At 40.8% G+C, this 15,019-nt stretch overlaps 2 protein-coding genes across 3 annotated transcripts in view; one reads left to right on the top strand and one right to left on the bottom strand.

The window, feature by feature from the left end:
- Positions 1 to 15,019, bottom strand: part of CRYBG1 (crystallin beta-gamma domain containing 1) — a 202,014-nt gene that overhangs the window by 75,865 nt on the left and 111,130 nt on the right. The gene's annotated exons all lie outside the window — the stretch shown is intronic.
- Positions 10,802 to 12,133, top strand: LOC112814773 (methylmalonic aciduria and homocystinuria type D homolog, mitochondrial-like). The gene has a single exon (XM_025860466.2). The coding sequence runs from the start codon at positions 10,939 to 10,941 to the stop codon at positions 11,827 to 11,829; it is 891 nt and encodes a 296-aa protein (XP_025716251.1). The 5' UTR covers positions 10,802 to 10,938; the 3' UTR covers positions 11,830 to 12,133.

Below are 15,019 nucleotides of genomic sequence, written 5' to 3'. Positions count from 1 at the left end.
AAGACGGCCTGCATTTACAGGAAAACACCTGTCAAGGAAAGCTAACATGCACCAGTCACAATCCTCCAACTCATCTTTAACTAACTGATCTTACCCGGGAAAACAGGACCTGCTGGCCTTATAGGGAAATCCCACCTTCCTATCCAATCATGCCCTGTTTCTGTGTTGCCCCTCTGTATAACTCACTCTATACAACTTGCTCTTGTCCAAAATCCCCTGGGAAGAGTGCTCCAGTGCTTGTGAGGCACTGTACTCCCCCAGTCTGTGGACTGTTTTCTCTTGAATAAAGGAAATCAAACTTGTTATTAAATTGTACTATTTTTGTCATCTGACAGTGCTATCTAGGGACCCTTTTTCCCTGTCACACTGAATGGTTGATTCTTTTAAATAACTGTTATACCATGTCACTACCCCCACCCCTAAAGTCCTCCAATGGCTTCCATTATGTTGAGAAACAAATTCAACACTCCCAAGGCCCTGCAAGATCTGGCCTCTGCCTGCCTCTGCCTAGTCTCTGCCTCATTCACTTCCCTCCAGCCCTGTGGTCTCTTTACCACTCCACAATCCTGCACAAAGGATCTTTGTGCATGCTGGTCTTCTGGAACGCCCTTCTCCCAGCTAGCCACACAGGCATTCTTCATTAATTCAAGCCTTTTCAGAGAGGCTTTCTGTGACCATGCATACTACCTAAAATAGCACCCCCTACCATCATTTCTACTCCCATGGCCTGTGTTTTTTTGCCCAGCGTCTATCACTAGCTATCAGTATAATGTATATCTATTTGATTATTGTCTCTCCCCCTGTCAGCATGTAAGCTCCTCAAAGCAGGGATTTTATAATTTCAGTCACCCTAAACCCCCAGTGCCTAAAGAGCTGGCTCATAATAGGCAACCTACATACATAATAGGTACTTCAAAGACATTTGCTGAGTGAATAAACGCACTTCACAGATTTGTTCTAAAGTAAAAGGCTTAAAGTCTGGCCCGTTCGACACATAAATGCCTGACTGGGAAAGAAGGGGTATGAGTCAGGTCTGCAAGAAGGGAAGTATAGGAAAAGTGGGATGATTTGATGAGTTTAATAAAAGGACAAAGGTGTGCAATGGGGTGAAGAGAGCCCCCAAGAGGAATGCCCTATTCCAGGGCTAGTAACAGGCCTGAAGGGCAAGGAGGGAGCAGATACCGGGTGATGCATCTAGTTGCTACGGCTGATGTAAAAGAGGTTGCTATGGCTGATGTAAAAGAGGTTACTGCTTGTGTTCTCCTCTAGGATTTTAATGGTTTCCTATGTCACATTTAGGTCTTTCATCCATTTTGAATTTGTTTTTGTGTATGGTGCAAGAAAGCGGTCTGGACTCCCTTTGATTGAACCCAATGGGAAGCCAGAAGGCCAAAGCCAGACACAGAGCAGGGTAGAGAGGAGTGGAGAGTGACCAGGAGGGGCAGATGGAGGGTCTCCAGTGGGGAGGGCAAAGGAGTCTATAGGGGCAAGAGTAAGCTGTGCCTCTGCCTCTTGCTGTTCCCTAAGGAGATGCAGATGAGATTAGAGAAAGGAAGTGTTGGAGGCCTCATCACCATGGACACCAGCCTGGTGTATTGTAGACAGACGAGTCATGATTTAATTCTACTGGCTGGTGTGAGTGGAATTACCAGCTGGTAAGTTTTGCTAATTATTCCCTTCATAATTTAGTTTGTCAGAGTGACAGAGTTCTTCTAAGCTGAGCTTTCACTCCCGTTGTAGCAGCCACATTTCTTTTGATACCCAAATTGTCTTGATAACTCCAGGCTGCAGTGAGCAATCCTAGCTTGGTCACAGCTAGGATTGTGAAACAATCAGCTAGGCTTCCTATGGCCTGCACCACCTTCCCCTGTCATACTGTACCTAATCAGAACCAGTGAACCTCAGGCCTTATGAGCTTTATATTTCCCTTAAGTCCTGGTCATCAGTTCTGCAATTATGTCTTCTTTGGCATCATGCCACTGGGAACACAGACTGTATTTCTAGCAAAAAAAGAAAAAGAAGGGTGATGACCCCTACCTCACTCCATACACAAAATACAACTGAAAATGGATCAAAAACCTAAATGTAAAAGCAAAACCTACAGACGTCTCAGAAAACATAGGTATAAATCTTTGTAATTGTGAATTTGGCAACGGTTTCTCATAACATGTACAGCACCAGAAACCAAAAATTTTTTTTAAAAGATAAATCAGACTTCATCAAAAATGTTTGTGCTTCTAAGAACACAATCAAGAAAGTGAAAAGATAACTCCCACAGAATGCGAGAAAATATTTGCAAATCATAGAGCTGACGGGGGTCTAATATCCAGAACTTTTATAACTTAATAATAAAAATACAAATAACCCAATTTAAAAATGAACAAAACACTTGAATAGACATTTGTATATCCAAAGAAGCTATACAAATAGCCAAACATTTGTATATTCAAAGAAGATATAAAAATAGCCAATAAGCACATGAAAAGATGCTGAACATTGTTAGTCATTAGGGAAATGCAAATCAAAACTACAAGGAGATGTCACTTCACACCACTACAATGGTTATAATCAAAATGATGACAGTAAGCATTGGTGAAGATATGGAAAAATTAGAACCCTAGTACACTGTTGATGGGATTGTAAAATTGCAGCCACTCTAGAAAGCAGTTTGGTAGTTTCTCAAAATGTTAAACATATGACCCAGCAATTTCACTCTTTGGTATACACCTAAGAGAATCAAAAACACACATCCACACAAAAACTTGCACACCAGTGTTCAAAGCAGCACTATTCATAATATCCAAAAAATGGAAACAAACCAAATGTACATGGACTGATAAATGGATAAATAAAGCATGGCATATCCATATGAGAATGTTATTTGGTAATAAAAGGGAATGATGTACTGATACATGTTACAACATGGAAGAATCTTGAGAACATTATGCAAAGTGAAAGAAGCCAGACACATAGTATATGATTCAATTTATATCGTATGTCCAGAATGGGCAAGTCCACAGGGGACAGAAAGTAGATTGATGGTTGCCAGGGACTGGGGGAAAGAAGGTACGGAGAGTGACTATGGAGTTCCTTTTTGCAATGATGAAAATGTTGTGGAATTAGCAGCTATGGTTGTACAAACTTGGAAATACGCTAAAAACTACAGAACCACGATATACTTTAAAAGTATGAATTTTCTAGTATGTGGATTATTTCTCAATTTTTTTAAAATGACGATGAGCAATTATAAAGTGAGACTATTTCTAGAGTCTTTATTTCATCGTCCCAAGGAACCTTAATAAAGATAATAGAAATCTGAAGTTGCAAGAAGAAATGTTACGGGGCTCTGGAACAATGCTAAGGCCAAATCAATTAAAGTCCCATGGGAGTCCTTTTCACTGTTGTTCTCATGGCAGTTGTAGAAAGGGGAATGGAAAGAGGCGAGGATGGGAATTAAGGTCCATGGGTGCCTCCTATGAACCAGGAGCTATATAATAGCAAAGTCCAAGGCCTCCCACCAGGAGCCGGTGGACAGCATGCAGCCCAGGTGTCTCATTCCTGACGGGCTTCAAGATACAAACTTGTACTATATTTCTAGGTGATGTTAAAGACTCAGGTACATTGAGACACCGGCAGGAATTTTTGTCTTTTATAAAACTACATCTTAAAAAAACTACAAAAACTACATCTTGTGAAATACAGACTGACATTTTTTAGTACAGGTCCTTATCTTGTAAATTACATAATTATATTTGTGGTGTGCTAAGAATATTAATTTGTTAAAAGTAAACATTTAGAACATATTATCTTTAATACCTATTTTTGATATTTGTTCATTTTTATTGTTGTTGTTGTTGCTTTAATGTATTAGGAGTTTCTAAAATGGAAGTGATCTAGGCCTCTCTTAATTTCTCTGGAGCCCTGATCATATTTAATGCCCACAACCACCCTAAGGGGGGGGGGTAAATATTATTGTCCCATTTTATAGGTGAGAAAACTGAGGCTCAGCAAGGCTCAATTAATTGACCAGTCTTGCAAAGTTATTAAGTGATGTAAATGGGGTTGGAATTCAGGTCTATTTGATACCAAAACTCTTGGTGCCACTTTTACATGCTAAAGAAGACAAAAGGTGAAAATGTAGATTTTTCTCCACACACTACACCACAGCACCCCCTATGCTAAGGTCCCTGCACCACAGGGTGCCCCTTTGCACAGTCTTGCTTACAGCCAGGCTACAGGCAGAATTACGTATCCTGCTGAAATCTTTCCCCAAAGCTCTCATGCTCGTGCAAATGCTGCAGGAGTACTTTGAAGAACGAGATACCACTGAGAAACTTAAATCAAGACCTGCATTTGACCAGAAATATATAAATATCTTTGCAGGACCTTCTCTGCTTCCTTACAGAGAAGACCACGTTAACTAAAGCAGAAATGCCACTTCAGGTTGCTGGCTAAGTTCAAGCAGGGCTTAATATCTTCAAGTTGGTTGGATCATATAGGATTTGGAACACCTGGGGAGAAGAGACTCTGTCTTCAGCTAACATCACGGAAAAAGGAGAGTAGAGAAGGAAGAGAAAGCGCCAAATCCCAGAGGATGCAAGCCACATGAATGCAAAAGGCCAAATGCATTACCCTCATTTTCAGAGGAAGAAACTAGAGATAAGAAAAACAGATAAAACAGAGATAAAGTCACATGGCAGGTAGAGCTGGCTGAAATTCAAAGCAGGTCGGCCTGACTCCAGAGGGGATGCCCCTGCCATGACCGTAGCACGTGAGGTTGCAGGACACAGTGGTCAGGAGCACACATGTAGCTTTGCTCCATGGGTTCAAATCCCAGCTCTGACACTTGATAGTGAGTGACTTTGAGCCAGCTGAAAGACCTCTCTTTCTCAGTGTTCTTATCTGGAAATATAGGAATAATAATTGTGTCTACCTCAGAGAGTTGTTATAAAGATTAAAGAGAGCTTCTGGGTTGGTGAACACGCAGGGGACTGGGAGAATGGCATGCTCAGGGAGGGCATGGAAGCTCTGTGCTCTTTCCCCAGACCTTGCCTTGTTCCATCTGGTGATTCCTGAGTTACAGCCTTTCAGAAGAAACTGGTAATCTAATTAATCCTAAATTGGAAAAAATAATACCTGAAAATGGATAAACTATTGTTGGAATCAGAAATCAGAAAATAAAGGATTCCACTTTTGATGACTAGAAGAATTTTTTTTTAAGTAGGCTCCACACCCAGTGTGGAGCCCAGTGTGGGGCTTGAACTCAATACCCTGAGATCAAGACCTGAACTGAGATCAAGGGTTGGATGCTTAACCCACTGAGCCACCCAGGCACCCCCTGAGTAGGAGAATATTTGAGGACCCAAGCCTCAGGAAGATCCTGACCTCCTTAAGAACAGAATCCAAAATCCAGAAATCCTTAAGAAACTTAGACTAAGAAACTTGACTATGCTGATTTTTTTGGAAAATAAATATGTTTCATCAACTGGGATTCCTACCACTCCAATCCAGTGGGAAGAAAATCCGAACCTACAGAGGCCTGGATATGAGTAATTTGATGGTAGAGTTTCTTGAAAAAAAAAAAAAGTCAAATATAAGTCTTTATGCTTCCGAATTCTTCCATTTCCCAATGAAAATAACAACAGTGATGATCAATATATTTTATACCTCTCAATAAAGATGTGAATATTGCTAAAAAAATGGAAGGGAAAAAAAAAGACCAAACAATGCCTGGATTAGAGCCGTGCCTGGCATGTAATAAATGCTATACTACATAAGAATTTGCTATCACTGTTTTACGAAATTTCTCCAAATCAAAACAGTAGAAGATAATGAGCAAGGGTTGTAAAAATATCTAACTAGACATATGTAACAGGATGTTAAAATGGAATGCTTTCTGCTCAGTTTCAGCTAAGCCTGCAAATATGAGAAATACGAGTTCCTCCACCTTCCAGAGCGAGGCGCTAGACCATCTAGGCCAGGACTTGCAGAGGGTGATGATGCTTCCAAGCCAGTATAAAAATCTTGGAAGTTAAAGAAGCAGTAAAAGAGATTACACTTGGAGAAGGCTGATGTTTCTTCCCCACCCTCACTCTCCCCCATGGAAGAGAGACCACAGGTGCTTCCCTTGCCCTCAAGCCTCGTGAGAGAACTTTAGGAGGACAAATGTAGTTTTGGTGTGTCCTTTGGAGGCTGGGGGACACAGAGGACAAATGTCTGAGTCATGCTTGAGAAGTCTAAAGGCAAGGGGCTAGGAGTATTGGCCTGAGGCAAAGGGAAAGAGGGGAGCATTGATACTCTGGTGATCTGATGATGAGGGCCAAAGAATTGAAAGAATTTTCCATGGAACAGATGTAGGCCCTGCTGGAGAAAGCTGACCAGAAAGTTTTAAGAGACACTGCCCAAGAAGGAGGAGGGTGTGGAGGAGGGACAATGGACTCTAATAGGGCCGGTGTGGGGTAGACTCAAGGCCCGAGGGCTGAGGGTCAATTTATAAATAGTCAGGCCAAGGCATTGGCCATCCTGGGAATCACAGTAAGATAGATGTCCAACAGAAGAGTCCCAGAGAAAACCACAAAAGTTGGTGAGAAAGAAGCAGCTATAAATATACACTTAATCCAAAGAACACCTTTAATATAAGTTCCCTTCCCCCCCCCCAAATCCCCACTCCCCCTGGGCCTAACCCACAAAGAGTGAGTAGTGTGGGCAAAACTGGGGATGGGGAGGAAGAGAACCGAAATGACTGTGCCTCTCCCTACCTGGAGGCTGCCCACCTAAAACCCACCCAAGGGCTGGGCAAGGGGGGGACTGTTCACGTGAATGCAATTTAGAGTTTTAGTTACTACCTTGGGCTACACTTCTTAATCACTGAAAAAAAGTTTATTTTTATTTTCTAAGAGTGAATGAGAAATCCAAGGGGTGAAAAAAAAAATAGTCCATGGAATGTGTTTGAAGGGACAGTGGTGACAAAGAGTAAGATTGTTTTCCCCTTCCATATACTGAGTTACACCCAAATGTCACTTGGATAAGCAGCCCTACTCAAAATATAGGAAGTTGCACTGAGTTGGGGGGCCAGCTGGAGGGGGTGATCTGGACGTGAGAAATGCACCAATGATTGAAAGAAATACTTTCTAACTTATAAGGGCAGAAAGTATAAGATCCACATAGAACAAAGTAAAATCTGTACAACGTGTTATAGCAATTTCTATGCTGCCTTCTTGCTTTTTGAAAAGGGGAAGAAGAGAGTGAACGTGGTATAAAACACCATGAAGGGGGCGCCTGAGTGGCTCAGTCATCAGGCGTCTGCCTTCGGCTCAGGTCATGATCCCAGGATCCTGGGATCGAGCCCCACATTGGCCTCCCTGCTCAGCGGGAAGCCTGCTTCTCCCTCTTCTACTCCCCCTGCTTGTGTTCCCTCTCTTGCTGTGTCTCTCTCTGTCAAATAAATAAAATCTTAAAACAAAACAAAACAAAACAAAAACACACCGTGAAGTATACGCATGTTTAATGGGTGGAAATGATTTTCAATTCAAGTATATGCTCTTGATGTTAAAGCCCAGAATAATTGTGTTCATTCAGTCATTCAAACATTTATTGAACATCAAGTATTGCCAGGCAGAGTTTCTCTTGTCATGTGTTGATGTCTAATTGGGGGCACATACTGATTAGAAAAAGCCCCCCGATAAACAGCTGGCAAAGACATGCTCTCCTCAGCCACAAGAGGTTCTAAAGGAAAAATGTGATTCAGTATTCAAAGTAGAAGGTATGTGGAGGTTACATGTGTCCTATAGAAATGGTAGGTTTGGGGTAGAAAATACATTTGATGTGGCCATTGATTTGTACTCTGCCAAATGCTGAACGGTCCTTAGACTCCAGAGAGGCACTACCCAAACGTTGAGGAATTGTCTCACATGGCAATTACTTTAGCACAAGATTTTACAATTCAACGTGTCCATCAGTCTCGAGATTGTAGCTGTCATCAGCCTCAGACAAAACCACAGATTCAACTGGCTTTATTTGGTTTCAAACATAATTGGAATTTCGGCTTAGAAGGAGAGATAAGCTAGATCTAATCTTCTTCACATAAAGGAAAACACATACACACTCATCTTCTTTTTCATTCTTGTGCATCCTCATTACTGAGGCACCCTTTCACGGTGCGCAGATCTAGCCTGGGAGGCCAGCATATAAAGAGGTATCTGAAATCTTCTAGACCTGTGGGAGCAGGAGTGGAAACCATCCATGTCCTTCAACAGTTTGCCTCACACAGTGGACAGCCACATCCCAGCTTGGCGCCACAGGCCTAGCCACCCTTGTGCTGCTGGCAGACTCCCTGCCAGGGAAAATTGCTATGCCCTCCTCCTTTGTACGGGACAGGAACTCTGTGGAGTTTCTCTTGCCCTAAGGGGAAAGAACTGGTGCCCTGGCACACCCTTCCAAACGGTCCAGTGCCTGCTCTGAATCAACTGAAGGGAGAATGAAAAGACCTTTTCATGGCTTGAGATCCTTCAGGTAGAAAAAAAAAAAAAAAAAAAAAACCTTCGCACCCATTTCTGATGAGCCACATAAAAAATGGTTCCTTTTCAGCTGCCGAACAGAGAGAAACTTCCATAGAACTTGGGCAGAAAACCATTCACCAAAGGAGTAAGAGTCAGAGGGAAGGATGGGGCCACAAAAGACCCATTGTCCACATCCCTCCTTCTTCTTTTCTTTTCTGATTATTTGGTTGCAGCTCAGATCAACGCGGGTGACAAAGAGGTTTTTTTTTTGCTAGGAATTTTCTAAATTTTCTAAAACTCAAATAAATGAAGTTTAATCTGAGATAACCTGAGGTAACTCACTAACAATGAGTTGAAGACCACCTCATTTGGTTACCTAAAACAAAGTAGGCTAAATAGGACTAGTCTTTGAAACCCTGACTCATTGCCTCAGCTGAACTTGGAATTTTAGTTCCTTGAATTACAGAAGAACTTTCCCCCAGTAAACACATGTTATTTATTATTTTTTTTCCGAGTAAACACATTTTAAATGAATGCCAGTATGTACTGGCATAAAAATAGACACATAGATCAATAGAATAGAAAATCCAGAAATAAAGTCACAATTATATGATCAATTAATCTTCAAAAAAGGAGGAAGGGATATCAAATGGGGAAAAGACAGTCTCTTAAACAAATGGTCTTGGGAAAACTAAACTGGACAGCTCTATGCAAAAGAATGAATCTGGACCACTTTCTTTCACCATACACAGAAATGAACTCAAAATAGATTAAAGACCTAAATATGAGACCTAAAACCATAAAAAATCCTCAAAGAGAGCACAGGCAGTAATTTCTCTGACATTAGTCCTAACAACATTTTTCTAGATGTGCCTCCAGAGGCAAAGGAAACAAAAGGAAATATAAACTGTTGGAACTACATCAAAATAAAAAGTTTCTGCACAGCAAAGGAAACAACAAAACTAAAAGGCAACCTACTGAATGGGGGAAGATTTGCAAATGACATATCCAATAAAGGGTTAGTATTCAAAATATATAAAGAACTGATAGAATTCAACACCCATAAAACAAACAATCCAAATAAAAATTGGGAAGAAGACATGAACAGACATTTCTCCAAAGAAGGCATACAGGAGGCCAACAGACACATGGAATAACGCTTAACATCACTCATCATCAGGGAAATGCAAATCAGAATGACAATGAGATATCATCTCACACCTGTCAGAATGGCTAAAATCAAAAACTCAAGAAACAATAAGTGTTGGTGAGGATGTGGAGAAAAAGGAACCCTCTCACACTGTTGGTGGGAATGCAAACCAGGCCACTGTGGAAGACAGTGTGAAGTTTCCTCAAAAAATTAAAAATAGAGCCACCCTTAAATCCAGTAATTGTACTACTGGGTATTTACTCCAAGAATACAAAAACACTAAATCAAAAGGATACATGCACCCCAATGTTTATAGCAGCAGCATCAACAACAGCCAAATTAATTGGATGTAGCATTTTCTATAAAACACTACAATTAAGTTAGGGTGACTAACAGTATTATTAAAGTCTTCTATATCCCTACTCACATTTTTGTCTAACTTGTTCTGTAAATTACCAAGAGAGTGGAGTTAAAATGTCCAACATTTCTCTCTTTATTTCTATTATTTTTGCTTCAAGTATGTTGAGGATCTATTATTAGATGCTCAGTAGGATTTTTTTGTCTTGATGAATAAATCTGTTTATAATGATAATGCTCCTCTATATTTCTGGTAATCCTTCTTGTCTTGACATCTACATTATCTGGTATTAACATAACCACACCAGCTTCCTTATTTGCATCGTATATCTTTTCTAGCAGTTTATGTTCAAATGTGTCCTTGTCTATAAAATGTGTCCCTTATAAAAAAAAATAGCCAAATTAGGGAAACAGTCCAAGTGTCCATCGATAGATGAATGGATAAAGAATATGTGGTATATATACACAATAGAAGATTACTCAGCACAAAAAAGAATGAAATAATACCATTTGCAACAACATGGACGGAGCTAGAGAGTATAATGCAAAGTGAAATAAGTCGTTCAGGGAAAGACAAGTATCATATTATCTCACACATATGTGGAATTTAAGAAACAAAACAAACAAGCAAAGGGGAGAGAGAGAAACCAAGGAACAGACTCTTAACTACAGAGAGCAAACTGATGGTTGCCACAGGGCAGGTGGTGAGGGGGACGGCTGAAAAGGATGATTAGGATTAAAGAGCACACTTGTCATGATTAAGAAAAAAAGGAGAAAGTGAGCATCTGGGATCGCTCGAGACGGCGGCGGGGCTGGTATGGATGGTTCCCGCCCGTTTTAGCCCTTCCAAATTCGCCCGTCTTCTTGGTGCCACAGCACTCGGAATGACTTTACGAAAGGAAAGATATTTTGCATCTGCCCTCCCCGCTGGAAATGGCCACTGTGCTCCGTAATAGAGCCAGACTGGTTTCCTATCTCCCGGGACTTTGCTCTTTAGTTAAAAGGGTTGTCAATCCCAAAGCCTTTTCAGCTGCAGGATCTTCAGGTTCTGATGAGTCTCATGTGGCCCCTGCACCTCCAGATATACGCTCTCGAACAGTATGGCCTGATGAAACTATGGGACCATTTGGACCTCAGGATCAGAGATTCCAGCTTCCTGGGAACATAGGTTTTGACTGTCATCTCAATGGGACCACATCACAGAAGAAAAGCCAGGTTCATAAAACTTTACCTGATGTTCTAGCAGAACCTTTATCAAGTGAAAGACACGAGTTTGTGATGGCACAGCATGTGAATGAATTTCAGGGTAGTAATGCACCTGTTGAACAAGAAATCAGCAGTGCGGAAACTTACTTTGAAAATGCCAAAGTAGAGTGTGCCATCCAGACATGTCCAGAATCACTGCGAAGAGATTTTGAGTCACTGCTTCCAGAAGGAGCTACCAACAAACTAATGATTCTGACTATAACACAGAAAACTAAGAATGATATGACTGTTTGGAGCGAAGAGGTAGAAAATGAAAGAGAAATGCTTTTAGAAAAGTTCATTAATGGTACTAAGGAAATTTGCTATGCTCTTCGAGCTGAAGGCTATTGGGCTGACTTTATTGACCCATCAACTGGTTTGGCATTTTTTGGACCATATACAAACAACACTCTTTTTGAAACAGATGAACGCTATCGACATTTAGGATTCTCTGTGGATGATCTTGGCTGCTGTAAAGTGATTCGTCATAGGCTCTGGGGTACACATGTGGTTGTAGGAAGTATCTTCACTAATGCAACACCAGACAGCCATATTATGAAGAAATTAGGTGGAAACTAACAGTAATGTCAAATTATTGGCTGTACTATTTATACGTACCATTTGGGTTGATCTATAAACAGAAGCTTCAGTTTTTAAAATTTACTTATTTTTAGGTATTTATTTCGACATTTATGGGTTTACAGCATTGGCAAATGGTATGTGATTTTTAAATCTCAAACGTTTATTCATACTATCATTGAATACATGTTGATCACATCCACATTGTATAGAATGTGGTAGTTAACGTGTAACCAGGACATGATTTCATTATTTCTTCCCTTTATTGGAAAAACCTGTTTTATTTTTCTCTAAAATCGCACATTTGGATCTGTGTTTTTTCACTGCAATATTTTTAAAATACAATTCTTTAAAAAAAAAAGTAGAGGTTTTTGACTAGAGAAAAATAAAAATAAAAAATAAAATATTGGGGTGCCTGAGTGGCTCAGTCAGTTAAGTGTCTGCCTTCTGCTCAGGTCATGATCCTGGGGTCCTGGGATTGAGCCCTGTGTCCAGCCCTGTGTCGGGCTCCCTGCTCAGCAGGGAGTCTGTTTCCGCCCTCTGCCTCGTCCCTTCCCCCCAGCTCATGCACTCTCTCTCTCTGAAATAAATAAAATCTTAAAAAATAAATAAAATATTGCCTTGCCTAATAATGATAATTATAATAATACTTTACCAAATATAATAATACTACTTCACCAAATTTACTTGTGGTGAGTGGAATTTAAATACTTTACATGTAACAACCTCCCTTCATGCCCATAACCCAATGAGACAGATGGGTAAACTGAAGCACAAAGCTATTTAGTAACTAGTCCAAGGTCATACAGCTATGAAGTGGCAGAGTTTGGATTTGAACCCAAATTGAACTGATGCCAGAATGTATGCTTTTTTTTTTTAAGATTTATTGATTTATTTCAGAGAAAGGGAGAGAGCATGGGGGGACAGGGGAAGGGGTAGAGGGAGAAAGAGAGAGAGAATCTCAAGCAGAGTCCCCGCTGGGCATGGATCCTGATGCGGGAGTCAATCTCATTACCCTGAGATTATGACTTGAGCCAAAATCAAGAGTTGGACATTTAACCAACCGAGCCACCCAGGTGCCCCCAGAATGTATGCTTTTATCAGTTCACCACACTGTCTCTCAGCTTTACAAAGGTGTTTGTGGTACTACATAGGGAACTGTCCTCACTTCTTGTCCTGCATGGGCAGTCCCTGAAAAGTTCACAGAAGGAATCATATCCATTTACTACATCTATAAGCTAACCCATTTTTAATAGTGATTCAGTGTGGTGGGGGGAATATAATTTCACATACTGAATGATCTAATAACTTTGATACACAATCAGCATTTTTAAAAAAATCTCCACTTCAAGTTTCCCACAAATTAATTATAGATAAATCCATAGCTGAGTCATTCGCTGGTGTCATAGCCACCAGGAAACTCAAACAGAGAGTCCAACTCAAAGTGCATTAGAAATGCATTTGATGAAATGTTCTTTTGGTGTTACATCTAACTTACATAATTATAGAACATTAGAGTTGAAAAAGGCCTTGGAATTTATAGAATTTAATCTCCTTAAGTGAGGCTGTCCATGAAGGACAAATGAATTGCCCCAAGGCCTAGAGCCATTCGGTGGAAGGAACATCATGAGACCAAGCTCATAAACTTCCCAGGGTCCAATGTCTTTCTCCACTGTACCATGCTGATTGCCCAACCCCATGTGACATTTAAAAAATTTTTTTATTTTTTAAAGATTTTATTTATTTGAGAGAGAGAGAACAAGAGAGAGTGAGCAGGGGGAGGGCAGAGGGAAAGGGAGAGAGAATCCCAAGCAGATTCCCCCACTGAGCCCGCCATGAGGCTCCATTCCATGACCCTGAGATCATGACCTGAGCCTAAGTTAGACGCTTAACCAACAGCCACTGAGGTGCCCTGTGACATTTTTATATAAAAAAAGTAATATGTTCTCATTACTTGGGGTTAAAGACACTTTCCTATACTCTGTCCAAACAAGGTTTACATAATTATATTTCAATGGCTGAATTTTGGGAATATCCTTAATCTACTTCGAACACAAGTTAGGTGGTGCTTGCCCTTTCTTCATTTAGAGAAGCGGATGGGTAAACATAAGAAAACATGAGAAGGACATGAAATATGAGTGGGGGGAGTATCCTACGTACATGGGTACTCATTTTGTACTATTCCATTATATCCCAGCACCAATCACTTGTTCCCAGTGGAAAGTGTTGGTGATATCTCTGAAAACCATCAGGAAATGTTTTAAGTTCTGTGAAAGAAAACATGCCTCTTTTCAAAATGCCAGCTCCTTGGCCTCTTCTCTGGTTCACGAGCCCAGGACCTCCATGGTCTGCCTACCTCTCGTCCCCTCTCTGCCAGTCCATCTGAACACAGTCATTTGTCCATTCTTCCCAAATGACAGCTTTCATCTCATTATCTGTATCTCAAAAACCTTCAGTGACTATCTACTGTCTTCAGGGGAAAGCCCCAACTTCCAGAGCCCTAAACAGCACTCTAAATCTATCAAATCCATCTGCCTTAATGTACCTCCACAAACCATCTGCTCTGACCCAATTATATGTCCCCAGTTTCCCAAACATACGTGGTGCTTATCTGTGTCTGTGCCTTTGCCCACATGGCTTTTCTCTCCCAGGATATCACCTCATCTGCCTGTGCCAATTCAATTCTGAGTCACAAGGCAAGGCCCAGCCTGGAGGCCTCCCTGCCGACCCAAGCTTCCTGAAATCCTTCTCTGAAAGCATTTATTACTGGTAACACTGATTTCATATTTGTTGTTCTATTTTAATTTTTCCATGCACACTTCTCTTGCCTTTCCATCCAGTTTATAAGCTCCTTTAGAACAGGGAACATTTTTTTAGACTAAAAACATTTCCTCTATGCCTTAAACACATAAAGAACTAAGTATCCATAGCTGATTTCAGTCAATCGCTTTTCCATTTTCTGCCTTCTCCCCCACTATTCTCCTTGAAGAGCTGAACATTTGGGGCAATTTTATATACTCATCTAAAAACGTAAAAGCTATGGAATATATCTTTAGATAGAGCCTTTTGCCTATAATTCATGGGTCAATTCAAAGATGAGCTGTTAGAGCATTTATTGATAGGTTAAGAGAATTAAGAACAGAAGAACAGAGGAGCTCAGGGGCCTGGGCGGCTCAGTCAGTTAAGCGTC

This window comes from Callorhinus ursinus, unplaced genomic scaffold (genome assembly GCF_003265705.2).
Source record: "Callorhinus ursinus isolate GAN/ISIS: 27379988/994484 unplaced genomic scaffold, GSC_fseal_2.0 scaffold6, whole genome shotgun sequence".
NCBI classification, from domain to species: Eukaryota; Metazoa; Chordata; class Mammalia; order Carnivora; family Otariidae; genus Callorhinus; species Callorhinus ursinus.
Note: the sequence above shows the minus strand (reverse complement) of the source record. Positions and strands in the feature narration are given on the sequence as shown.